The sequence below is a fragment of the Salmo salar genome, chromosome 21 (assembly GCF_965601325.2).
Source record: "Salmo salar chromosome 21, fSalSal1, whole genome shotgun sequence".
Classification (NCBI taxonomy): Eukaryota; Metazoa; Chordata; class Actinopteri; order Salmoniformes; family Salmonidae; genus Salmo; species Salmo salar.
The window spans coordinates 37055275-37081036 of record NC_138311.1 but is presented as its reverse complement, the minus strand read 5'-3'; the positions used below and the strand labels follow the sequence as shown (position 1 = coordinate 37081036).

The 25762-nt window shown below is 40.5% G+C and overlaps 1 protein-coding gene and 2 pseudogenes across 8 annotated transcripts in view; all 3 read right to left on the bottom strand.

Moving 5' to 3' along the window:
• The window catches only part of LOC106582275 (titin), a 186491-nt gene that overhangs the window by 135504 nt on the left and 25225 nt on the right, over positions 1–25762 (bottom strand). For all 8 annotated transcript variants that reach the window (XM_082967139.1, XM_082967141.1, XM_082967145.1 and 5 more), the window contains 13 exons: positions 25432–25692; positions 25051–25314; positions 24669–24929; positions 24302–24562; positions 23959–24219; positions 23725–23866; positions 21960–22128; positions 21635–21866; positions 21109–21393; positions 20728–20853; positions 20163–20351; positions 19019–19069; positions 2886–3164 (listed from right to left, as the gene is read on the bottom strand). In XM_082967139.1, the coding sequence (XP_082823265.1) occupies positions 2886–3164; positions 19019–19069; positions 20163–20351; positions 20728–20853; positions 21109–21393; positions 21635–21866; positions 21960–22128; positions 23725–23866; positions 23959–24219; positions 24302–24562; positions 24669–24929; positions 25051–25314; positions 25432–25692 (2781 nt within the window). The remainder of the gene's footprint in view (positions 1–2885; positions 3165–19018; positions 19070–20162; positions 20352–20727; positions 20854–21108; positions 21394–21634; positions 21867–21959; positions 22129–23724; positions 23867–23958; positions 24220–24301; positions 24563–24668; positions 24930–25050; positions 25315–25431; positions 25693–25762) is intronic.
• LOC123729567 (neural cell adhesion molecule 1-like) lies at positions 1621–2872 on the bottom strand (annotated as a pseudogene).
• LOC106582277 (uncharacterized) lies at positions 4071–7547 on the bottom strand (annotated as a pseudogene).

Sequence of the window (25762 nt, the reverse complement as noted above, 5' to 3'; positions counted from 1 at the left end):
CAGCATATTATCCCTAGACAATGTGATAGGCCTACTTCAATTGGATGTGAGAGTGTGACATAGGGCTTGAAAATGACTTAAGCTTTATAAACCTTTGGCATAGAAGGTTCCACTGCTTTCTTTAGACCCTGCAGAATCTGTTGCCCGGCATGTATACACTCCAGCATCAACCTTTTCCAATTTAGTAATTTTCAGTGCAGCTGAGTTGTCTTTGATTTCAGGTAGATATCCATCTCCAGACTTTATGTCTTGCTCATCTTTGAACCAAGACAGAATCATAGGCTGGGATCCAGATACTTTGCAATCCATTGAAATATTTTTACCCATAATTCCATCAAGTCTTTTCAGAGACTTTGTGAAAGAGGGTAGTATGATTAGATCTATTTATTGTAAAGAAAATGTTACTTCACACTGCAAGTTAAAATAGATTTCATGAAAAAAAACTTTTAAAAGTAGCGAAGAAGAAACGCTAACCCAGCACAGTAATAGAGCATGTGCACTGGTCCTTTCCAAAACGGTTCGACACTTCCATCGTGTATTCGGAAGAGTCTGCTTTTTCAGCTGCAATAATCTTTAAGATGGCAATATTATCTTTTAGAATGATTTTATATTTTCGATTCCCATTCATCTCCTTTCCATCATGTAACCATTTCACTTTAAGTTCTGGGCTTACAGCGATTTTGCATTCCAAGGTTGCAGAGTCCCATGAAGTCACGTTGATGGATTCTGCTTTCTCTAAGATTTTAGCAGGTTCTACAATAAAGTCAAATGAATTAGATTTAGTTGTCACAAGAGTATTATGTGTGTAAATGTTACAAATTTATACATTATGTATATGTTTTCTATAAACGTTTCAATAGTTGTTATCCAACCTTGAACTGTTAGAGTGGCATCATATTTGTTTTGTCCAGGCTCATTCTCTGCTTGGCAAGTGTACTTGCCGCCATGGCTAATGGCAACAGCTGTTATTGACAGAATAGCAATGTTGTTCTCAAATGTCATTTTGATATTTGGATCATCATCTCTCAACATTTCAGAATCCCTCATCCATTTTACGGAAATGGGAGGTGAGCCTTTCAATGTGCCCTGCAGTTTCACAGAATATCCCAATGTTGCTGTAATGGTTTCAATCTTCTTCGCAAATGTTGGTGGTTCGACACAAATATTATCAAATCGATTAACCATGTTCTTTAGAAAACATATTTAGACAAATCAATGTGAGTTTTCTATTTACCAACTATACCAACCTTTAAGTTTGGCCAGTGCCTTAGTGGTGATTTTACCAACATCATTGGCTATGCAGCATTGGTAATCTCCAAAGTCTGCACTTTCAAATGAGCAGAACTCCAAATGAGCAATGGATTCCTGATAGATGATCTTATACTTTTTATCTGTGGCGACGACTGATTTCTTATTCTTTAACCAGATGATTACAAATGGAGATTTTCCTTTAATTTCACATTCGAGTATGGCAGGAGTTCCCTTCACTGCCTCAACCATTTGCAATTCTTTTCGAAAGGAAGGAGAATCTAAGAGTAAAGATCAGATTAAATAAAATCATACAGCTATCTGTAATTTGTTGAAAAATAATGTTAAGCAAATAAAATATGTAATGGTGGCAAACCTTTTACAGATAACTCAGTGATGCTGCTCTCACTACCAGCTTCGTTTGACACCTCACAAGTGTAGTTTCCGCTATCTAACACATTTACATAGATTATTTCCAAAGTTGCAAGACCAGCCTTGAAAGTGATTGTGTGTTTATCTCCATCACTGAGATCGTTGTCGTTCAGAAACCAGGAAGCTTTGAGTTCAGCTGATCCTTTGACTATGCACTGCATCCGAGCAGCTATGCCCTGCTTCCACATTAGCTTTGGTTCCATTTTCTTAACAAAGGTTGGGGGTTCTGAAAGAAGTATTGCGTTGCAAAACAGTAAACGTGTTGTCAAACAATAACCAATACGTAACCACCAAAGAGAATACTGTGACATTAAAAAGAACATAAGAATATGTTGTAGCTGCATAGCATTAGTGGCTTAAAATATAACTAAATGATCAGCCTTTTTTATTTAAACGGTTGCATTTTCTAAACTAGTATCTGTAGTCACACACACACTGCGTTACGACAAGATATCAGCTTAAAGACCTTACCTTGTACCATCAACATCGTAGAACAAGTTGAACTCCCAGAATCATTTGAAGCTGTACGGACATATTTCGCTGAATCTTTCAGTTTTGCCTTAGTAATTTCAAGAACAACAACCTTTTCTTCAAAATATTGTTTACAGTCCATTGTTTGATGGAGCTTTTTGCCATCCTTTATCCAGGTGATGGTCACTCCAGTGTCCTCGTCCACTTGACCTTCGAGCCGCAGTGTATTACCTACCAATGGCTGAAGACACTGAGGTCTCGAAGGTCTTTACGAAACTGGGTTTGTTGATAACCCTCAACTCTGAACTGCATGTAGCAGTGCCAACGCTGTTCGATGCTTTGCAAAGGTAAGTACCCTGATTGATCAGCTGAAGATTTTTGATTTGTAGGGAGTATTTGGTCTCAGCAATATTGTCTTTGTGCCAGACAATAGTCATTGGCAAAGAGCCAGTAACTACACACTGGAATGATGCTTGTTTGCCCACGTATAAAGTCATGGGATCAGGCATTGTACTAAATACTGGCGGGTACATCTCTATAAAAAGTCATTAAAGATAGGGAAAAGGTAATAGGATATGGATACCTAATTTACATGACAAACCGGTACACTATACAAAGGTTGAGACAACAGGTGCACATTACAATTCTTTGTCTAACATTCAACCTGAAAAGAAAACATCAATATACTGTACATACAGTTGCATAAATAATGTTAAAGGAAACAGAGGACTCACCAGTCACTGTCAGTTTGGCGGCACAGGTGTCACAGCCATGCTGGTTTGTAGCCTTGCAATTGTATTCACCACTGTCAGCTTTGGTTGGGCTCAGGAGCTCCAATGAAGATGTCAGTTGCCGACTGAGGATGCAGCAATTGGCACTCTCTTCGATCAAAGTGCCAGACTTGAACCATTTGAAGTTCACATTTGGTGCCTCTTCAATTTCACATTCGAACTTGGCTCCGCTGCCAACATTGATCTCCAGGGGCACGATTTTGTACCTGAAAACAGGTGGCACTATAATGTGCACAAAAATAAAAGTAAATTAGTACACAGGTAGATAATGATGCGAAAATGAACTTCTAGACAAGTGCACAGAGCTGAAACAGGGATGGTGGAATGCAACGGTATGGTGGGATGCATTCCAGGAGTGACTGTGAAGAAATGGTGGAATGGTTAGAGGAAGAAGGACAGTGACTTCATCACGAATAATGAAACCATGACAGATTTGCTCTTGAAACATGCAAAAAGTTTTCACTTCCCAGTGGAGAATGGCCAAGAGTGAAATGTAATAGTTAATGGGTGACGATAACTTTTTTTATAAGCATGAAAAGTAAAAATACCTGAGCATGATTTAGAAGAAATAAGCACGATATAGAGAATGATATAGAACAATACTAAGGTGAATTAGTAGTGGATTGAAAGTATGGTAAATGCATGCTGACAATTATATACATTTCAATCTATGAAATAAAGTATGAGTTTGCTGCCAAGATGAGAAGAAAATGTAAAGTTACATTAGAAAAATGTAGTTTGTTTATGTGTATGGTGATGAGTAATAATAAAACTATCCTCATTATCCAACCTTTTGAATCAATTGTGAGTCTTGATGATGTTATGGTCTTTCCAGCTTCATTCACAGCCTCAAATAAATATTCTCCTTCGTGCTTCTCCTTGACAATTTTCATGATTGTAAGTGTGTATGTGTCATGTTCTTTTGAACACTTGAACTCTTTGCCTGATTTAATTATTTGTCCATTGAAAATCCAATTGGCATTTGTAACATACTTTACTGTCACAGTGTATGTAACCTTAAAATGCTCCTCTGTGGCAATGTCCTCCAGAAAAGTGTCAATAACTGGATAATTTTTTGACTTTTCTGGAGGCTCATATTTTCTGACCTCTTCTGAAATAAATTCCTTCCTGTGTTCTTTTTGGATGAGTACATCTAAAGACTGTTCAGTTGGAATGGATGTCATGGGCATGTCAGTGGTGATATCAGTCATACCTACGTCTCTCTCATAAGCATTTACAATCATACAGTTACAGTCAGTCATTCTAACCACCAGTCTGGCCACCTGTACTGACTGTTCAAACTCAGCATGTGATTCTGTAGTAACTTTCATTGCTGGAGCAGCCAATTTGGATTGAGCTACTTTGGACTCTTGCACCACACTACGTTCCTCAGTAGTTTCAGTTTCAAGTGTCGCCCGAGATTCGGTCTTTCGTGCAGCAACCTGAGCTTTAGGTGATGCGAAATCAACTACACTCTCTGCTACTTTGACAGTCTCCACTACCGATGACAGCATTTCTTTGGAGGCTGCACTGCTAACCTGTAGTCTTCGGGGCTTGTCGATTTGCATTGTGCCGGGTTGGTCAGATGTAAGAACATGCTGCTCGCGATAGACAATTGAGTAGAAAGCTGCCTGGAGTTCAGTCCTTAGATCTGCAGTCTGGGGGTATTGACCTTCAATAGCAAGTGTTATTTCCATAGGGGCACCTGGTGTAGTGATAAGATAAGTGAACATTGCATGTTTCGGTTCCTTGCGTACCTTCACTTCCTGTACCTTAGTAGCCTCCAAACTTCCAACAACATCTGCTAGTATAAGTGGCTGATCAAGAGCTACAGCAGACTGAAATGCATCTTTCAACTGATGTCTGATGTTGAAACTTGTTGGTTTTTGAAACCGAATAACAAATGTGAGCTCCTTTGGAAGAGTTTGACTTTCTCCAGACTCTGAGATGAAAACAGTCATTTTGGGCTGAATTTTAACACTAACTGTTGTCGACTCTGATTTGGTTATTTGTTGGGACATTTCACCGATCAACATACACTTTTCAGCCATCGTTATTGACTGACTAAGAGACTGTCCTTCCTGTCTAAGGATGGCAAAATCTTGATCTGTAGCTTCCAGAAGTGCACTACTCTCAGTTGCGATCGCAGTCTTCACTATTTGTATGGGCTCAGTAGGTACTTTAGGCTCTATTTTGGTTTTGCATGTACATTTGTCAACAGCTGTCAAACTCACAGTATGTCCTTCCTCTAATGCTTGACTATCTGCCACACTTGTAACTTGTATGATGTTCCAACAATCTTCTTTTTGGATTAATGCACGATGCTGTTTGACATCACTAGTAAATGGTGTTTCTTTGGGTACCTGCATGGGCTGTGAAGTGACCTGAAGAATGTTCTGTGGTCTGGGTTCTGTTCTAAGCTCTGACTGAACTCCTGTCACGGACACATCAAGATCTTTGGAATAATCTTCGCTAAGCTCCGTTTTTTCCTCTGAGGTTGCTGCATGTTTTCTGTCTTTCTTCTGCTTCTGTCTGTTGGTCTGGATTTTCAATGGTAATAATTCCCTCTTTGGTTAAGGCACCTTCTGGATGAACTGATTGAAGATGTAATGGGGTAGGGGTTTGTTTTTGGGGCTGAATGGTCATTATGTCTCTCTTGGCCTCAAACTCAGTGGTATCTTCGCAAGTTACAGATCTCCGTTCATTGTGGGTTACTGTATGTAAAAGAGTAGGGCTTTTCCTGGCACCTGCTTGTTCTACAGCTGGTTTCTCACAAGTAAAGGGTTCCTCAGATGGTAGGATATCCTGATCTCTTATTATCTCCAAATGCAGTACCTGTTCACCTTCTACCTGAGAATATATTGAGATAGCACTTTCTAAACTCTGCACTTGTTCTGTGTGTTCCGCTTGTAACATCTGCTTCTCCTCAGCTGTCAGTGCAGATTTCATAACATAATCCTTACGAAGGAGAGCCTTCTCTGCATCCGGTCTCTGCATGGTGAATTTAGTCTCTTTTGTTAATGCTTGTTTAGTCTCCGAAACTAAGGCGAGAATTGGTTTGAACGATTGTTTTGTCACTGAAGATTTAAGAGCAGAATCAGCAGAGGGCACATCTGTTGTATGTCCCTCAGGAATCATCTGTTTTTCAGTTGACATAGCGGAATACAATATCTTAACGCCTTCTTTGACTTTATTACTTTTCCCCTCCTGTGGCTTGAGAATTTCTTGAGATCGTTCTTTTAAAATAGACAGTTGGGATTCAACTTGATGACTACTGACAAGATGTTTTGGCTCGGAGGTTGGCTTTACTTTATCTGTATTCTTGTCACCTGATATCTCTGTGCTTACACTCGCCAAGGTGGTTATCTCCTCAGAAGAGGCAGACATTAATTTTGAATGCTTCTCTTTTGAAGATATGACTTCTGGGCTTTGGATATAGTCACAGTGCTGGTTTGTGAGCTTTGGGCTCTCCTGAACAGCAGATGTATGAAAGGCAGTTGTACGGAGCTGTTTCGTAGGAACTACTGAAACTTGAGGTGAAAGGGTGACACGCATAGACAGTCTCTCTTGTACATCATGTGACTGCAGAACTGCAGCCTGGTGGGTGACCCTCTCTTTTTGGACAGTAGCCGCAGAGTTATCCAACTCGCTAAGGGTTTTTACAACGTGGCTGTCCTCTGTGCCAATGGTGTACACCATCTGATGTCCTGCCTGAATGCTGGCCCTGACCTCTCCGGGAAGTTTGACCTCGTACGAGTGGGACTCTGTAGCTTGTTCAGCTGACATGGATACTTTATAACCTTTTTGAACAGCCATGTGTTCCTCATGCTGAGATACAGAGACAGACTCTTTAAACACAATTAGGTCAGCACTACAAGAGGCCTCCCCAGATGGGTTGGAAGCCTTACACGTATAGAGACCACTGTCCTGCTGTTAGATGCCCTTCATGTTGATGCAGCCAGAGCCATCTGGGTTGTTCACTATAATGCAAGACTTACCACACTGAATTTGATGCAAGACTTACCACACTGAACTTTTAAACCACTGCACATCTGGCATTGGTTCACCAGTTACTTTATACTTAAAGTAAGCCTCACCTCCCTCTTGGCATTTTATAGGTTTGATTTGGCTAGTGAAATTAGGTGGTTGGCCAGTGGCTTTGAAAAATGTTTCAATCCATTGCTCAGCTGTAATTAAAGCTCTCTTTCTCACCTCCAGGTAAGTAGTACAGGTTGTCTGGCCAAATCTATTGTTAGCTGTACAAGAGTACTCACCTTCATACTCTGTTTTTACCTCAGATATTATTAAAGCGTACTCATCTTTTTCATAAACCAATTTGTAATTTGATGAAGAAGTAATGATTTTCCCATTATGAAACCACTGAACAGTAGGCTTTGGAAGGCCAGATACTGTGACAGTAAATCTAGCTGCCTCTCCAACATTGACAGCTGCTGGTGAGAGTTGGGTCAAAAATATAGGCTTTTCTTTTTTCTTCTCTAAAGTACTAGAACAGCGTTTTGTTTTGTGAGGTAACTTAAGGCCAGTAGTGTAGAATTCTTGTTCTTCTTCCGCTATCGTCACAGTCGAGCTAGAATATTCTGCGTAAAAAATAATGAGTTAGATTGAGATAAACTTTCCATAAAAGAAAGGGTTATGCTGGTCAATTGTGTGTCCGTTGCATAAGCAAAAAGGGTGATATCAAGACAACACCATACAATAATTTACATCAGCATATACCTCCTTTATTTATACATAAATAAAAACTGTTAGAGACAAACTGAAGTGATTTCTGTACAAATAAATAATGTATTTTAATTACTCCCATTTCCAAATGAATACATTGCTTGTTCATTCAGATCAGTCAAATGTGTGAATATTTTATAACCCCAAAAATATAGTATTCATTATGAATACAATAGCCTCTTAAACATACAGTGAATCATACATGTATTTACAGCACATACAGTTTGTATATAATTAACCTTTAAAAAATATGATTTTACAGCCAACCCCAAGGTTTTATTTTAAATGGTGTAATTTTACATTGTGGTCTTAATGAATAAACTTACTCTACAATAATACATTCAATATTACATTTTAATTGTGTTCGATAAATGTTTTTGTTGTGTACCAGATTGTTTTCAAAATCATTCATTCATCAAAAGATAAATAAAACAAACTAAACTCTGCACATCAGTGATTCTAAGCACTACGCCATAAATAATAACATATACGTTATCATGCTAACAACACTGAGTTATCATGGATGCATACGTATATGATTAATTTGAAATACACTGCTCAAAAAAATAAAGGGAACACTTAAACAACACAATGTAACTCCAAGTCAATCACACTTCTGTGAAATCAAACTGTCCACTTAGGAAGCAACACTGATTGACAATAAATTTCACATGCTGTTGTGCAAATGGAATAGACAACAGGTGGAAATGATAGGCAATTAGCAAGACACCCCCAATAAAGGAGTGGTTCTGCAGGTGGTGACCACAGACCACTTCTCAGTTCCTATGCTTCCTGGCTGATGTTTTGGTCACTTTTGAATGCTGGCGGTGCTTTCACTCTAGTGGTAGCATGAGACGGAGTCTACAACCGACACAAGTGGCTCAGGAAGTGCAGCTCATCCAGGATGGCACATCAATGCGAGCTGTGGCAAGAAGGTTTGCTGTGTCTGTCAGCGTAGTGTCCAGAGCATGGAGGCGCTACCAGGAGACAGGCCAGTACATCAGGAGACGTGGAGGAGGCCGTAGGAGGGCAACAACCCAGCAGCAGGACCGCTACCTCCGCCTTTGTGCAAGGAGGAGCAGGAGGAGCACTGCCAGAGCCCTGCAAAATGACCTCCAGCAGGCCACAAATGTGCATGTGTCTGCTCAAACGGTCAGAAACAGACTCCATGAGGGTGGTATGAGGGCCCGACGTCCACAGGTGGGGGTTGTGCTTACAGCCCAACACCGTGCAGGATGTTTGGCATTTGCCAGAGAACACCAAGATTGGCAAATTCGCCACTGGCGCCCTGTGCTCTTCACAGATGAAAGCAGGTTCACACTGAGCACATGTGACAGACGTGACAGAGTCTGGAGACGCTGTGGAGAACGTTCTGCTGCCTGCAACATCCTCCAGCATGACCGGATTGGCGGTGGGTCAGTCATGGTGTGGGGTGGCATTTCTTTGGGGGGCCACACAGCCCTCCATGTGCTCGCCAGAGGTAGCCTGACTGCCATTAGGTACCGAGATGAGATCCTCAGACCCCTTGTGAGACCATTTGCTGGTGCGGTTGGCCCTGGGTTCCTCCTAATGCAAGACAATGCTAGACCTCATGTGGCTGGAGTGTGTCAGCAGTTCCTGCAAGAGGAAGGCATTGATGCTATGGACTGGCCCGCCCGTTCCCCAGACCTGAATCCAATTGAGCACATCTGGGACATCATGTCTCGCTCCATCCACCAACGCCACGTTGCACCACAGACTGTCCAGGAGTTGGCGGATGCTTTAGTCCAGGTCTGGGAGGAGATCCCGCAGGAGACCATCCGCCACCTCATCAGGAGCATGCCCAGGCGTTGTAGGGAGGTCATACAGGCACGTGGAGGCTACACACACTACTGAGCCTCATTTTGACTTGTTTTAAGGACATTACATCAAAGTTGGATCAGCCTCTAGTGTGTTTTTCCACTTTAATTTTGAGTGTGACTCCAAATCCAGACCGCCATGGGTTGATAAATTGGATTTCCATTCATTATCTTTGTGTGATTTTGTTTTCAGCACATTCAACTATGTAAAGAAAAAAGTATTTAATAAGATTATTTCATTCATTCAGATCTAGGATGTGTTATTTTAGTGTTCCCTTTATTTTTTTGAGCAGTGTATTTGGCTAATTAAAACATTGGACATTTTGATAGATCTTAATATGGGCCTAATACGAATGCCTTGATAACAATGTTTTGATTACACATGGGTGGTAAGTATTCATACACATTTTGTCACCTTAAATAAAACAATAAGCGATAACTTTTTTTTACTGTTTTGAAAAGCAAACATTCCCCTTCACCAAACATGATTCTAACATGTATAATCATTCTGATGTGTGAAGTGAGTACACACTATACACAATAAATAGGATCTACACTTCATTTCAGAACATTTTTCACAAGTATCACATTATAATGAATAAAAGCTACTTTTCTTACATACAGTAAAAACATTTTAATTGAGTTCAACGTCCACATGAAAACAAATGACCGAAGAGATTAGAACACTTTCAACAAAGCAGTTGTTTCAGTATATCCAGATTTGTTTTGGATAAGACACTTGTACTCTCCGGCATCATTTTGGGTGACATTTGTGATGATCAAATTAAAATGTCCAGATGCTTTCTCTTGGATCATGTGCCGAGTGTCTTTCACTGGATCGCCATCTTTGTACCATTCAGCGGTGGGATGAGGTTTACCATTCACTAAACACTGGAGGACCACTGGAGTTCCTACTGCTGCGGTGACGTTTGTCAAAGGAATAATGCATTTTGGTGGAGTTTCAGTCATTTGAAACTGGAAACTACACGATTCTGATGACTTTCCTTTGAAATCTATTTTATCATCTTTGGCAGGCTCTGCGAAAACGCCAAAGTTGATACTGACATATTTCTGTCCCTGCTCGCTCATCTCATTGTTCGTCACGGCTACAAGTCTAACAGCCTTTTGTGATTCATCAGCTTCCTGCTCAAATTCAAATTCCAGCTCTATTTCTGATGCTTGCTCACCGTCAAACTGATTCCCAACAACCAAGTCAAACTTTTGAGGCTGAACTTTAGCACTACCAAGAGACACAGCTGTCAATTCTCTCCCTCTTGTTTTCCCTATAAAGCTTTTAGGATTCAACACAAGAAGAGATGCCCTGCAAAGAGTTTCCCCAACCACATTGATGGCCCGGCAGCTGTACATTCCACTATCATGAGCGCTGACGTTCCTAATCTTAAGGAAATGATTGTCTCCATCAGATGAGTGCAAGTATTTATTGTTATTGTGAGGGATCTTTTTGTTACCTTTAAACCATGATACTATGGGTGAGGGAATTCCCATCAGAGAACACTCAAACATTACAGTTGTATTCTCAGGGGTTTCCATATCACAAATTGGGTTGATGAAGCGAGGCGGCATATCTGTAACCTCAAAAGCTATTTTCAAATCATCCCTTTCCTGCGTTACATAGTCAACTCCACTCTCCTCGTACATACTGGGAAGAACATCGAGTGATATTATCATACTTTTATTGTCAGCGGTGTATTCTGGGATGGTAATTATCTTCACCTGTCTCTCAAACTCTTTAACCTCGTTTTCATCCAACTCCACCTCCAATAGAATGTCCTGAGGGGAGCAAGACCTCGATGAGTCATCGTCTTCCTCAACATCAAACTCCATCACATGCTGATGGGTGACTGACGGTGGTGGGGGCATATATCTGGCCTCGTTGGATATAACTACAACTAGTGCAACACTTTTTGCCTTACCTACATAGTTAACAGCTTCGCAAATATATTCACCTTGATCAGCTTTCGTAATGTTCTGAATAACAAGCGAGATATTGTCACCATGTCTGTCCATTGTAATCCTTTCATCTGCAACAAATTGGGTTTTGTTTCTAAACCACTTCACCTCAGGTGAAGGCAATCCAAACAACTCAGCATAAAACGCTAACGAATCATGTTCAAAAATTCTCCTTTTGGTGAGAGGTTTGAGGAAAGCCGGAGGGATTCCCTGGACTTTTTCCTGTAGTCCTCCAAGGCCAAGGGCACGCTCTGAGAGGAAACGTCCTTCATCTAATCTAAATGCAGGGGGTGTTGTCTCAATGCCCTCATCATCGGGTGACCTCAAGAACTTAGCAGGAGAAAATAACCTCTCACTGGAGTCAGTGGATGGTCTTTTACGTTCAAGAGAGAAGGCATATTCATTAGGGGTCATATAACCTGCCAGGGTTTCAGTTTCAGGAGTGTGGAAAGATTCTGGAGTTTTAGGGAGCTGCAAAATTTCATTTGAAGAATCTGGAGTATAGAACTGCTCGATTTCTGTTAATTCCTCACTAAATGTGCTACCACACTCTATGGACATATCTGACTCTGGTGATAAGGGTCTGCCCCATTCAGTTGGTGGGTGGTAGTAATCATAAACAGTACTGAAGGTCACTACCTCCTCCTCAAGTGAGGTCACACCTGAAGAACCTTCACTGACAGCCATACTTAGATCAGCACTGTCCGGTTTAGCCTCTGCTTGATGTTGTGAACCTTGTGCAGCAAGGTAATCTGTACACCCATCTCCTTTGAGCTTGACGCTAACTGATTTTGAAACCACTGAAGGCTCACCACTCTCAGCAACAGCATGTTCCTCGTTTTCCTCTGCTGTTTCTTCACTAACAATTTCACTACGTGCCCAAGTAACACTGACAAATGCGCTATCCTTTGAGAGTTCAGATAGAGACAAGTTTTCATTAATATCAGTCATGTCATTACTAACAGAAGACTGAGTGTCCAATCGATGAATTTCTGAAGCTGCAAATGAGCCAGATTTGTTTAGCTTGACAGACTCATCACAGACTGACGCTGAAACATCATCTGGGGTCACTGACACTTTCTCACAAAGACGGTCCTCTATCATATTTTGATCTATTACATGAGGTCCCATACTTTCTGTTGAATGGCTAGTCTTAACTGCCTCAGGTCTGACAAGCTTTGGTGACACCTGCACCTCTCTTATACTTGAGAGGGGAACACAGTGTTTTAAGTGACTGTGGGTGTCAATTATGTCAGCTTCATCAACAGTTTCTTCGGAAATCATACAGATTTCATTGTCTTCCTCCAGAGTATCAGACATGGGCTGGACACCCTCTGGGGCACATTTGGGGGAGACTGATTTCACTTTGGCAGAAATCTGTGCACCACCTAGTAACACAACCTCTGGCCCACTTTTGGCTGAAATTAACTTTGCTCTCGGAATCTGTGTATCACTACCTTCTACTAACATAGTGTCTTGTTTGGACTGCAGTGGAGTTCCTTCCACAACATTAGTTGCCAATGACTTATCATCATGGTCAAGATGGATTGCAACTTCTGGGATATCCTCCTCAGGGAAATACGACTCTGTGGACTTTTTCACTTCATCAACAGAAGTGGTATCTAACAATTCAGGTGCCCCTGACAACGCAGGTGCCTCAAATGCCTGCTTAATTTGTGACACTTTGACTTGCGCAGCAGATGATTGCAGACCACACCCAGTAACAGTAGGTGCTTCTTTTGAAACACTTTGTTTTGATTTAGATATGTTTGAAACATACTCTTTGGGGCTGTGGGAAACTATAGAGTTGTCCAGCTCCTGCATTAATGCCTGATCAGTAATATCACTAGTATGGCTGAGAGGGGAATGCCTCAAATCTTCAGAACATCTGGATAGTATATGCTGTTTGCTCTCACTTGCCATGTCTGCTCTTGATCTAGATAATTTTGAAAAATGATCCTTAGGGTTGTGGGAACTTACAGATTTGTCCAAAGTCTGCATCAATGTCGGGTCAGAAATATGCCCAGTATCACTCAAAGGAGACTGCCTCAAATCTTCAGAATTTCCAGATAGTATATGTTGTTCCCATTCACCAGCCATGGTTGCTTCTACCTCAGAAGATCTAGCAATAGCCACAGCAGATTGGAAGGACACATCAGAACTGCTTTCAACCTTTCCGGTTTGGCCTTCTGAAGAACTTATCTTCTCAGATTCACTGACTACCTGCGCGGCATCATAGCAGAATGTGAATTTGTGTTTCATAGGATGGGAACTGCCATCGTCCTCAGACATCTCTGCGTCTTTTCCAATCATTTTGAATGGGACTGGTGTTGGAGCAGTGATCCTGATCTCGACAGGAGAACAAGAATATTGTGAAGTGTCTGAAGCACGAGGCCTGTGCAAGACAGCCTGTGGCACCTGTAGTAAAGATTTCTCATCCATTTCAACACCATTGTACGATTCAAGTTCATCATCAATCATTTGGTCAAGATCTTCTTCACTCATTTCATACTCTGTTGTCACTTTCACTTTATACGATGCCACTGGCGATGGCAATTTTCTTAATTGCTTACTTTCAGTAACTTCTAGTGTAGCAGAGGAGGTTGACTTTCCGAATGTATTAGTTATAACACAACTAAATGTCCCTTCATGGTATATAGTGGGATAGTAGATGGTTAGCGTGGTTTCATTCAATTTGGTAAGAACATCAAAGTCTGGGTTTTGACCGATTGGTTGGTCATCTTTGAGCCAAGTGACAATTGGTTGAGGGTCTCCCTGAAAACGACAATTAAAGTCTGTCATCTCTCCCCTCTTTACTTTCAAGGATGAGATTTCTCTCACAAAGATAGGTACAGAAGTTTTTGGTGAAGTCTTAACTTCTTTTGTCCTCTGAGGCATGTCCATTTGGTGAAGGTTTTCTTTTGAGCTGGATTGTTTGCCATCTTTTGATAGCATTTCTCTATGTCCTTCTTTCCTCTCTGCAGTCCTCATAGGCACTTTTTCATTGTGTCTCAAGTCAGATTCCCAATTGGAAGGCCCTTCTGCACCAACTTCAGCTTGAGAGCCATGCTGACCAATGTGAAGTTCTCTCAAAGGTGAACAGCATCTCCCAGGTGAGGCATCTCTACCAGGTTCTTTCACAGGTGATTGACCTCTGTCATGTGAGCGTTCTCTGCCAGGGGAGTGCTCTCTACCAGGTGAGGTTTCTCGAACTGATGAGGACCCTCTCACAGGTGAGTGAGACCCAAGTGACATTTGATGAAACTCCTCGATATGATGAGAAACAGGTTCATAAGAAGGACCTTCATTGGCATCATCTCCACTGACATCAGTTATCCTATGATGGTGTTGTGAAAGTTCAGCCATAGCCCAATCCTCTTGAGAGACATGCTCACCAATCCAATGTTGTCTCATAGGTGAAGATTCTTTCACAGGGGAGTGCTCTTTCACATGCGAGGACCCAAGAGACATTATACGAGACTTCTCATTCTGATGAGAGACTGGTTCAAAAGACGAACTTTCATACTGACCAATGTGATGTTGTCTCATAAGTGAGGGTTCTTTCACAGGTTCATTAGAGGAACCTTCATGAGGTCCACTGGCATCGCCTTTCTTTGAGTGTTGTGAATGTTCAGCCAAAGCCCAGTTGGACTCTAATTCAACAGCTTCTTCTTGTTCGGTGAGAACGTCTTCTTGCCATTTTAAGATACGCTGAGCCAAAGCTTCCTCTTCGCTCACAAAATACTCACTTTCTGTTGTCTGCAGCCTTGTTTCATCTACAACGGTTTGTGGAGGAGGGGGCCATTGGAAACTTTCATCTCTGAAATCATGATGGACATCCTTACTCAGGGACTTTTCCTTTGCTGTCCTTTCTGGCGAAGATCTTCTTCTTTCATCTCTGTAGTCATGAGGGGCATGCTCACTCAGAAACCTTTCCTTTGTTGTCTTTTCTGGAGAAGGCCTTCTTGGACCTTCATGGGCTCTAGCATCAAGGATAAGCATTTCCTTTGTTGTCTTTTCTGGAGAAGACTTTCTTCTTACATCTCTGTATTCACGAGGGGTATCCTCAGTAAGGAACTTTTCATTTGTTGTCTTTTCTGGTGAAGACCTGTCATATCTGTATTCAGGAGGGATATCATTCTCAGTAAGGACATGTTCCTTTACAGTCTTTTCTTGTGAGGACCTTCTCTCGTCTCTGAAACCATGAGGAACATCCTCAGTCAGGAACTTTTCATAGTCTGTCTTTTTTGGGGAAGGCTTTCTTCTTCTCGTTGAATCTCCCTCAGAGTGAGCGGTTGATCCAAGAGTAATGCCTTCAGCACCCATTTCTGACTCAGCCACTTTTCTAGCGATATATGGTGAGGTCTCTGCACCAACCCAATCAGAATCCAAGTCAACAGCTATCTCCTGCTCAGTCAATACGTCTTGCTGCCATTTATTGATTTGATGTCCCAGAGCCTCTTCCTCACTCCCAAACATTTCACTTTTGTGGGTCTTTTCCCGGGATAAAAGACACTGCTCTTCTCGTGTTTTCTTCTCACTGGCACGCCTTTCTCTTGGGGAACGGGACAAATTCTGTTCAGTTCCACTCTTTAATCCATACACATTTTCCCGGGTTAAGCAGACCTTTTCCAGGGATGGATGATGCTCTTCCCAAGATTTCTCCTCATTGACACTGACAGTTTTTGTGTCTGTTTTTCTCTCTACCTCCTCACCATATAATATTTCGGATTGCGTGTATGGCAAATCCCTTGCCTTTGAATGGTCTGTTTCATGCTTAAACTGTTCCTCTTGGTCCCGCTGCATTCCTTTTTGCCATTTTCTAATCCGCAAGGCTAAAAGTTTATCTTCACATTCACTCTCAATGTTCTCATACCGGTTTTCTGCAAAGCTGGGTTGTTTTTCAAATTGTTCTTCAGTGCTCTTCACAGTATCCTCTTGTGTATTATTCGTCTTACTGGAAAATATTTCCTTCAGTGGTTTGTTTGAGCTGGTTCTGGAAAATTCCTCCTTTTCAGCAATGTTTAGAGATCTCCTTGTTTCAGAACAAGGTAAGACAAACGGCCCCTCCATCTTTGTCTTCAAGTCTTCAGACAACTTCTTTCCTAAATAGTCCTCACCTTGATTTCCCATGTAGTGTGCACCTTGATTTTCTAAATCCTTACCTATCTTATGTTCGAATCCTAACTCATGTTGAGGTTCCCCTGGAGTAAGGACCGTTTTATCCATATGTGTTTCAGAGACTCCTTCATCAAAGTATTTTTCATTTCCTGTCGCTGGTAGATCACCTTTTAACATTTGAATGACCCTAGTTTGAGACTGAGGTTCAAATGAATGTCTCACGCGGGGCTGTGTTGACTCAGCACAATGTGTGGGAATTCTGTCATATCTACCATAGAATTCGGCAGACACTTTATCGTTTCTAACGTTTCTTTCAAAAGGTCGAGCGTGCTGCAAGTCTCCAGGTAAGGAGGCAGGCTTCTTGACCCTTAATCGATCAACATAATCTGCATAGCTGGTTTCACTCGCATTTGACTCCAAGTCAAACTCTGATGATAACAGCTTGGACATAGAGAGCCTCTTTTTTCGTTTGACTGCATTTTGTAACAGGCCAAGCTTGGCTTTTACCTCTTCGTGGAGGCTTTCTGTGTCACTGAATCTATCACTGCACCTGTCACTGAACTTGTCGCTGAATCTGCCAGTGTGTCTGTCACAGGAGATATCACTGTATCTGTCGTTAAACCTTTCAGACCTACTAACCCTTTCTCCACCAAATATAGAAGGTGGAGAGAGGGCTCGTTCAGATGCTGTTTCATTCAGATTAGTTTCTTTATCTTTCCCTCTTGTTGGTGATGAACTTCTGAAGTACAAGGTGCGAACCGATGCATCCTTAGATCTAGATCTGCCGCTAGGTTTGAACTTTTGATCAAATGGAGACCCAACACATCTCAAGTTAACCCTGAATTTTCTCTCCTTTTTTTGATCAACCAACGAGTCTAGGCTTCCGTGAAGTCTACTTGACCGTCTAATGTGGCTTAGATCATTGCCTTCTTGTTCTTCCCTCTTTGACACCAGAAGTGATGATATGGACTCTGCAGACCCCTCTGTGTTAATAACCAATACTTTGTAACTGCCGGAGTCTTTGTCTTTTATACTATCAATGACTAAACTAGTTTCATGCATGTGCAAAGTGCTCTCTGTACGTATTCTCAGACGGTGTTCTTCATGAATTTGTCTATTGTTATGAAACCATGTTATGGTTGGGGTTGGGAAAGCTACCAATCTGCATCTAAACATAGCAGGTTCCCCCTCTAAAACATTCTGGAACTTCAGCTTTTTTTTAAAAGATGGCTTGATGGATGAATTGTTGGCTTGATCCAAGTCCTCCTCCATGTCTGAAAAGGCTCCGCGCATCTGCCCTCTGTTCTCCCGAAACACAGTCCTTTTATTATAAAACAACTCTGAAAAAGAAAATAAAAAATCTTTCAATAAAATGGGTTAAAAAAAAGAGAACATTTTCAAATTTTTGAAATGAATATTAATGAAAATATTAAATTACATGCAGCAAGTCACAAAGCCATAAAAAACTATTTCACTCACCATATTTGTTCGAATAAACGCAAGACTTCTTTTTTTAAAGATTCTGACACGAAAATTGCTGGACGTTTTGTTCCTTCTTCTGTGGACATTTCTTCAGAACATAAATTTCTTAAAGCATAATTATTGCAAAATAAGCTGATTTGTTTTTTTTTTAAATAAGCTTGCTTTCGCTTAACTTAGTGTGTGGTTTAGCTACATATTCCTTACCTGACTTGCAGAAAGATGAATAAACGCCCTTTCTAATCCTTTAAATGAGGGTAAATTATTCAAAAACATTTCATGAGAAACATGGCTCTCAAATTATACAAATAAGTACAACTTGTAAGAGCAGCTCTAGAATTGTATGAGAAGGCGTTTATTCGAACTAATATAGTTTACAGGTATAATCATGTTATTTAAAAAGCAAACAACAATTAATCACATACCACTTTCTGCAAGCCAGTCTAAGAAATATTTGCAGGAGGAAGGAGAGTTCCAGATGCAAGACACTTTAAGAAGCAATTAAAAGATGTGGCTATTTCCATATCTTTTAAAGGATAGTTTCCTGTGGTCTGTAAACTTTAAAAGATACACATCCTGCACCTTTTTGGGGAACCATTACGATACAGTATGAACCCTCATGCGTAAAGGATAAGATTGATAGATGCCCACATTTTTTTCTCTAAAACATCTAAAAGCAAGCAGTTTTCATCAGTGCCTGCTATACAATAACCAATAACATAATACAAGGACATAACATTATCAAATTTCAAATTTGTGGATATTGAAGAATACATAAGATGAACATTTTCCATCAAAAACATTTTGACTGCTTGCATGCAGTGTGAACATTCAGAAATCACTTATCATTATGCTCAGGTTCATGTCATTCAACTAAGGAATTGATGAAGTACATTTCAGTAATAAAGAGTAAATGAGTCTTACCTTTGACTTCTTGCTTAATGGTTGCTTCAATATCTTCCTTCATATTGGTTACTGTAAAGGAAATGAAGAGTTGCTGTTAGCTAAGACAGTAATCTAAGATGATGGGTACCAATTCCCTACCATTTTGGCTTCATTCCATCCTCTGTATGTGAGAGCCTAGTTTAAAAAAAATAAAGAAAAAGATACTGAACTGGTCCATCTATACATTTTGAGAATGCTCATTTCAAGGAGCAATATTGGACTTAATGCTTAGCTCAGATGTAATTTCCTTGAAGTGTCATCCTGCTGGACAAAGTGACATCCTGTTGGTTATGCTAACTATTTTAACTCAAACTCTTTCACTGATTACAATCAGATGACCATGTTTCCAATTTGATGGTACAAACAAACAAAGCAGTTTGACAGTTGGATTCAACTCCAGATAGTACAGGCTACAACATGCACAATCCACAGAGCTATCGCTGAGAGGGATTTCACAACCAAGGACAGAAAGGAGCGAGAAAGAGGAAAGACAGAAGGAGAATGTACTACCTACTCAAGCTGCAAGGAGAGCAAGGAGTGACAGAATAATGAAAAGAAGGAAATGTGTTCTACTGAAGCATCTAGGTATTAGAACTAAAGAAGTGACTAACACATTTATGCTTTTCCATTTTAAATTGTGAGGTATACATTTGGCATGCTGGATACACAAGTATGAAACCTGGCCACTTCACCATGCTGAACCACACAGCTTTCTATTGGGTGAATAAAAGTGGGGCTTTGGGCAATTTGCTCCTTCTTTACACTTGACAAGCTTGTTGAAATACTGGATGAGACATGCCTTTAAGAATCGGATGTAATATCCATCATTTGTTTTTGCCCTGAAAGGAAGCATGTACAATGAATTGAGTATTAGCATTTTTATGGAATGGACACAGATACACATATCCATGTTGTATATTTCTAGTGAAAGAAAAAAAGTACATCTTAATTAAAGAGGATACTGAATAATCATGTTATATATTGAATATATACTGTATTTCTAGTGAAAATAGGTATTGTTTGACTACTTGTGCCCAACCTACGCATTCTAGGCTTACATCGAAACAACATCAAAATAACTCAATATGAACCCATGTGGTTACAGAAAGTTATGCAAACTCACCATCAAGTTTCAAATGTGCAGAGCATGAGACCATTCCTGCTGGGTTTCTGGCAACACAGGTGTATTCTCCCTCAACCTCAGAGTACACTCTGGTGATCTCCAGCTGGCAGGTGTTATCAAATGTAGACATCTTAAAGAAGTTTGACTGCTTAATTTCTTTCTCACCACGGAACCAGGACATCTTCAGAGCTACGAATGTAGAAGAGAGGATTAAATTAGATTCAAACTTTTTTTAATGATCAAATGTTATTATTTATTAATAATAATTGTGAGCAAATGTGAATATATACATACAATGAATTAAAAGTACATTATTCTTGAAAATTACTGTCTGACAAATTTGCTGTCTGATGAATGTCTATGACTGAAACATCAAAGTATGTTTTTAACAATTGTTTTATCATGTAGAGGGTCTCATGCCTCACCTTCTAATGCAACAAAGACAATAACAAATAATAAAAGGTATACTTATAATTACAACTATTACAATTATGAATTAAATTCCAGAAATTCACTAAATTACATTTTATTCCAACTCATCCCAACAATGTAATGTGCAAAATACCTTCTCCAGAAACTTTGCACTGGAATCTGGCTGACTCTCCCTCAGCGGTTGAGGTGTTGCTGATTGGTGAGACAATGGTAGGTGGGGACAGAGGAGCTCCAGTATCAGGAGAAACTACTTCTGAGACTGAAATAAAAACCAATTAGCAAACCATTTCAGTTCTTTATTTGTGAGGTAATATCTTCTGCGACTAAACAAGTACATCATGGGAATCTTAGCCCTCTTCAAAATGTTGATACGATAACATAATCATAAAAGGAATGCACTACATTTGCATGAATGGTATACCTTTACAACTAGCTTTTGACAACAAATGGTCTTCTGTTACGTCATCATTTTCCTTGACTTGGCGTTATTACCACACAAAAATGTAATGGTTACCTTCGACATTCAGTGCAGCTGAACTGGTGGCAACACCACCCTCATTCTTGACCTCACAATTGTAGACCGCTGCATCCTCTGGGAACACTTCAATGAGCAGCAGACAGTGTTCATTCCCATCACGCAGGAACTTGCACTTGAAGCCAGGGGAGAGAGCCTGGGAGTTCTTGTACCAGAACACCTGGGGCTGGGGGACGCCAGTCACTTCCACAGAGAAGCGAGCAGGTTTGCCGGACTCCACAGACAGGGGCTGCATGTGGTTAATGATCTGAGGTGGCTCAGGGACTAAATTAAAATGAAAACAATTATTGCAAATAAATTGTATGAAGAAAGATGGAAGACTGAGGAATAAACCTTGGTCATCATCACTTTGATTCCAGCTGTTAAAAAATGTCATGCTGTATCTATCCAGTCCATACTTGCTATGCGTCTACTCTGGTAGGAGGGCACTGCTATGCCCTCTACAGGCAATGACATTTAACTGCACAGTTACTACGGTAAAGGTATATCATGAAGTTTGACTTACTGTTGACATGAAGTGTCACCACCCTCCTGTTCCTGCCAGCGATGAAGGTGTATTCTCCTGCATCACTTCTGTAGGTCTCAGTGATGGTCAGACGATGGAGCTTTCTAATGCATGCATAGCTGAACCTCTGGTCAACTGAAAACTGGAGCTCAATGCCGTTCCTCAGCCAGCGACCTTCAATGTCATCCTCATTGACTTCAAACTCGAACGTTGTTCTTTGTTTCTCAACAACCTAGAAATTAATAATCATATCAATAATGTTAAAATGGATAAGAAAAAGTTTGTTTTTCTTTCTGTATATAAAAAATGTGTCATTTATATTCACCGTCATTTTCTTCTCAGCAGGTTCTGTAATGCAGACATCTTTGCCCTCCACGGTAAGATGAGCCTTTGACATGCTTGCACCAGCGATTACAGAGTACCCTCCGGCATCAGACATGCAGACTGACTGGATCATTAGACGGTGCAGGAATTCCTCAGTGGATACAGTGTATCTGTCAAGGCATTTAGAAATAACAGTTAGGATACAAATGAATAGTTAAGATTCGATTGAAGCAATTGTACATTTTTTTTACATTTTACATTTTAGTCATTTTAGCAGACGCTCTTATCCAGAGCGACTTACAGTAGTGAATACATACATTTCATTTTTATTTCATGCATTTTTTATTTGTAAAATGTTTTGGTTTGTACTGGCCCACCGTGGGAATCGAACCCACAACCCTGGCGTTGCACACACCATGCTGGCGTTGCAAACACCATGCTCTACCAACTGAGCCACAGGGACGCCAGAGGAAGTGCTAAACTACTTTTTTAGCACAGCTGTGCTGCGGTCATAAGTTCGAGGCAGATTCAAGTACCGTGAATCAGCACAACCTCATGTGTACAATTGCTTTTCTACAATAGGTTACCAATGAAATAAAAAACTTTATTTTGATAAATGTATTCATAGGCTACTATTTCATCCCTCAACATAAATATAGGCCTAGTCCTGACACATCTATGGTTGCTGTTATGTTGCCAGAGTATTTTTGTTTTATATCTATGGACGTGACTCAGTCGTTCGTTCTAAAAGATCTGTTGCCATACTGGTTAGCAATGCTATTATCCCTTGCTTGCTAGCTAGTCAACTATGGCTAACACAGTCAGGTCAAACAGCGAAGCTAGAATAACAGCAAAGTAGCTGTATGTGCATTTGTTTAAGCTGTTTTGTATACATCCATAACAATGAGCTTATGAAATGTGCTCTCCCGTCAGGACACTGTTCAGAGGAGCTAGCCAACTACACAGCTAACACAATCATTTCAAACTGAAGTTGGTAAGTCAGCAAACTAGCTGCATTTCATGTCGTTTGACCTGTTTCTCTATTGACATTTCTTTGTATATATCCATAAAAATTATGGCGATCTATGACTGGCTGAGAAAATATGTCTGTTCATTCTATTGGTGAGGTTGCCAGGGTGAAGTCTTGTAATTCTATATCTATGGATGCTACCCAGTCATTCGTTCTAAATGTTCTGTTGCCATGCTGGCTGACAACGCTCTTATCCCTTGCTTGCTAGCTAGCCAACTACGGATAACACAGTCACGTCAAACCGTGCAGCTAGAATAACACCAAATTAGCTGCATTTCATTTTACCTGTTTTTCTATTGATATTTATTTGTATATAGCCATAAAAATTATGCTGATTCATGATTTCGACTGGCTGAGAAAAGATGTCAGTCTCCTCCTGACATGTCAATTGTCAATTGGAGAGCGGAGATCGAATGTCAATATTGAAACTATGTCGAGAGACAAACAGCAACGTTTGTACAACCCCCTGTAAAATATGCCTTTTTCAGTGGAGATCAAGTTAATGAATTGTCTGGCTGAGCTGATGAGGCTGTGGATGAGCAGGGATTTCTCAGATTAACAGGAAACAAGATTCCCATTTTTGCGTCATAAGCTTACCCGTGCTAAACAGTTTTTTTAGTATGACTTAGAACACGTCTCAACCAATCACAATGCTTGTTTTGACCAACCCGTTGTAGAATATTATGATACCATTACTATATTCACCTGGTCTAATATTCCTGGTAATAAGACAAACCTTTTGGAAATGTCCAGCTCCTGTCCATCTTTCATCCACGTCACCTGAACATTAGGCTCAGAGATCTCGCATTCAAAAGTGGCCCTCTTCTTCTCTGTGATCTTGATATCTTTGATATGCTTGGTAAATTCAATAATGCGAGCTAAAACACAGAGGGCACAGAAATAAGACTTAAGTTTGTGAAATATCAAGGAAAACCTTGTTTTAGAAAATGTAAGAAAAATAAGAACATACCATCAACATAAAGCTTTGCTGATGACGCAGCAGAACCAGCCACAAACTTGTACTCTGCACCATCACCAAAATTAACATTTTGGATGGTGAGAGAGTGAGTTAGGTGTTTGGTGTGGCTCTGACATCTGTCAGTGGAGTGAATCTCAACACCATTCTTCAGCCACTTGTAGGTGATGCCCTCATAGTTGACATTCACTTCAAATGTGATGGTGTCTTTCTCCTGTGCACTGAGATCTTTCAGCATGTTGGTGATCAAAATGGCTAAGGAAATAAGAAAAATGTTACGATCAATACTGACAATATGATTGGGGATTACTTCCTTGATAATGAAGAGTGAACTTACCATTGATAGTCAAAGTGGCAGAGACTCTGTCATTTCCACAGACAAAGGTGTATTCTGCAGAGTCTTCACTGCCAGTGTTCATGATCTTGAGCTGGTGAAGTTTGCCCTGCACCACAATCCTGAACTTGTCACTCATTTCTATCTCCACTTCATTCTTCAGCCAGGTGGATGGGACATTGAAATGTGACACTTCACATTCAAAGGTGGCCACCTGGGTCTCTGGGACTTCAATGTTCTTGATGGGTTTTGTGACACGCAGAGCTGGAAAAATCACATTAAATCAACATTTACGTAAAAGGTATCAATTGAGTATTCGGCGATCATATACCCAGTACTCTAGTCTATTCATCACAAACGCAATACCGACCTTCAACATGTAAAGATGCACTGCATTGCAGGTTTCCAACTACAGCAGTGTACTCTCCATGGTTGTTAGTCTTCACATTCTGGATGATCAGCTTGTGAGATTTTCTCTCAGACAGCATTTTCATGTTTTCACTTGGTTTAAGCTCAACGTTATTGAACATCCATTTGATAGGGATGTCATCATGAGACAGGCTCAGCTCAAAAGAGGCAGTGGCATCCAATAGTGATGTCACATCTTTAGGCTTCTTAACAATCTTAATTGCTGAAAAAAAGATTGACAAGAGTCAAAAACCTCAAAGGGTAAGTAGAAACATCTCAAGTATAGATACATTTGTATACTTGATTGTATACATCAATTTGTGACAGTTAATATTTTAACTTACTCTCAACGTTCAATCTGGCATTAGCAGATAGTTTTCCAAGTTTGAATCCATAAACTGATTCATCACGTGTGTCGCAGTTCTTGATCTTCAAGGTGTGGACCATGCCATCAATTGTGATTTCATATTTCTCACTAGGTTGGATCTCTACGCCATTCTTAATCCATTGTGAGTCCTTCACATTCTTGTGGCTGAGCTCGAGACTGAACTCTGCCTCCTGTGTCTCAGTGACAGTTTGGTTCTTCAGGGTTTTCTTTACTTTCACAGCTATGAAATCAAACACAAACATGACATAACAGAAGGCATATAGTAATCATATAATAGTCATATATTAATGCCAGTTGAAAACAAACAAAACATTTCTGCTCAAAAGGTAACACCTACACTCAACCCTCAGGATGGCTGTTGTCTTGGAGTTTGCAACCTGGTAAGTGTATTCACCGATGTCCTGGGGTCTAGTTATGGTAATAACGAGACGTCTGACAGCTCCATTTTTCACATGTTTGACATTGTCACTGAAGTCCACAGGTTGTCCATCCTTCAGCCACTTGCCCTCAGCAGTTGGGTTGGCCACGTCACACTCCAGCTCAGCTGTCTGAGACTCAGCCACAGTCACGTCCTGGAGTGGTCTGTTTATGGCACCACCTGGGAACGTGGAGACACGGTTTAGTTTTATATAACAGGCTAAAAGTGAACGTAGTAGTGAAAGGTGGAG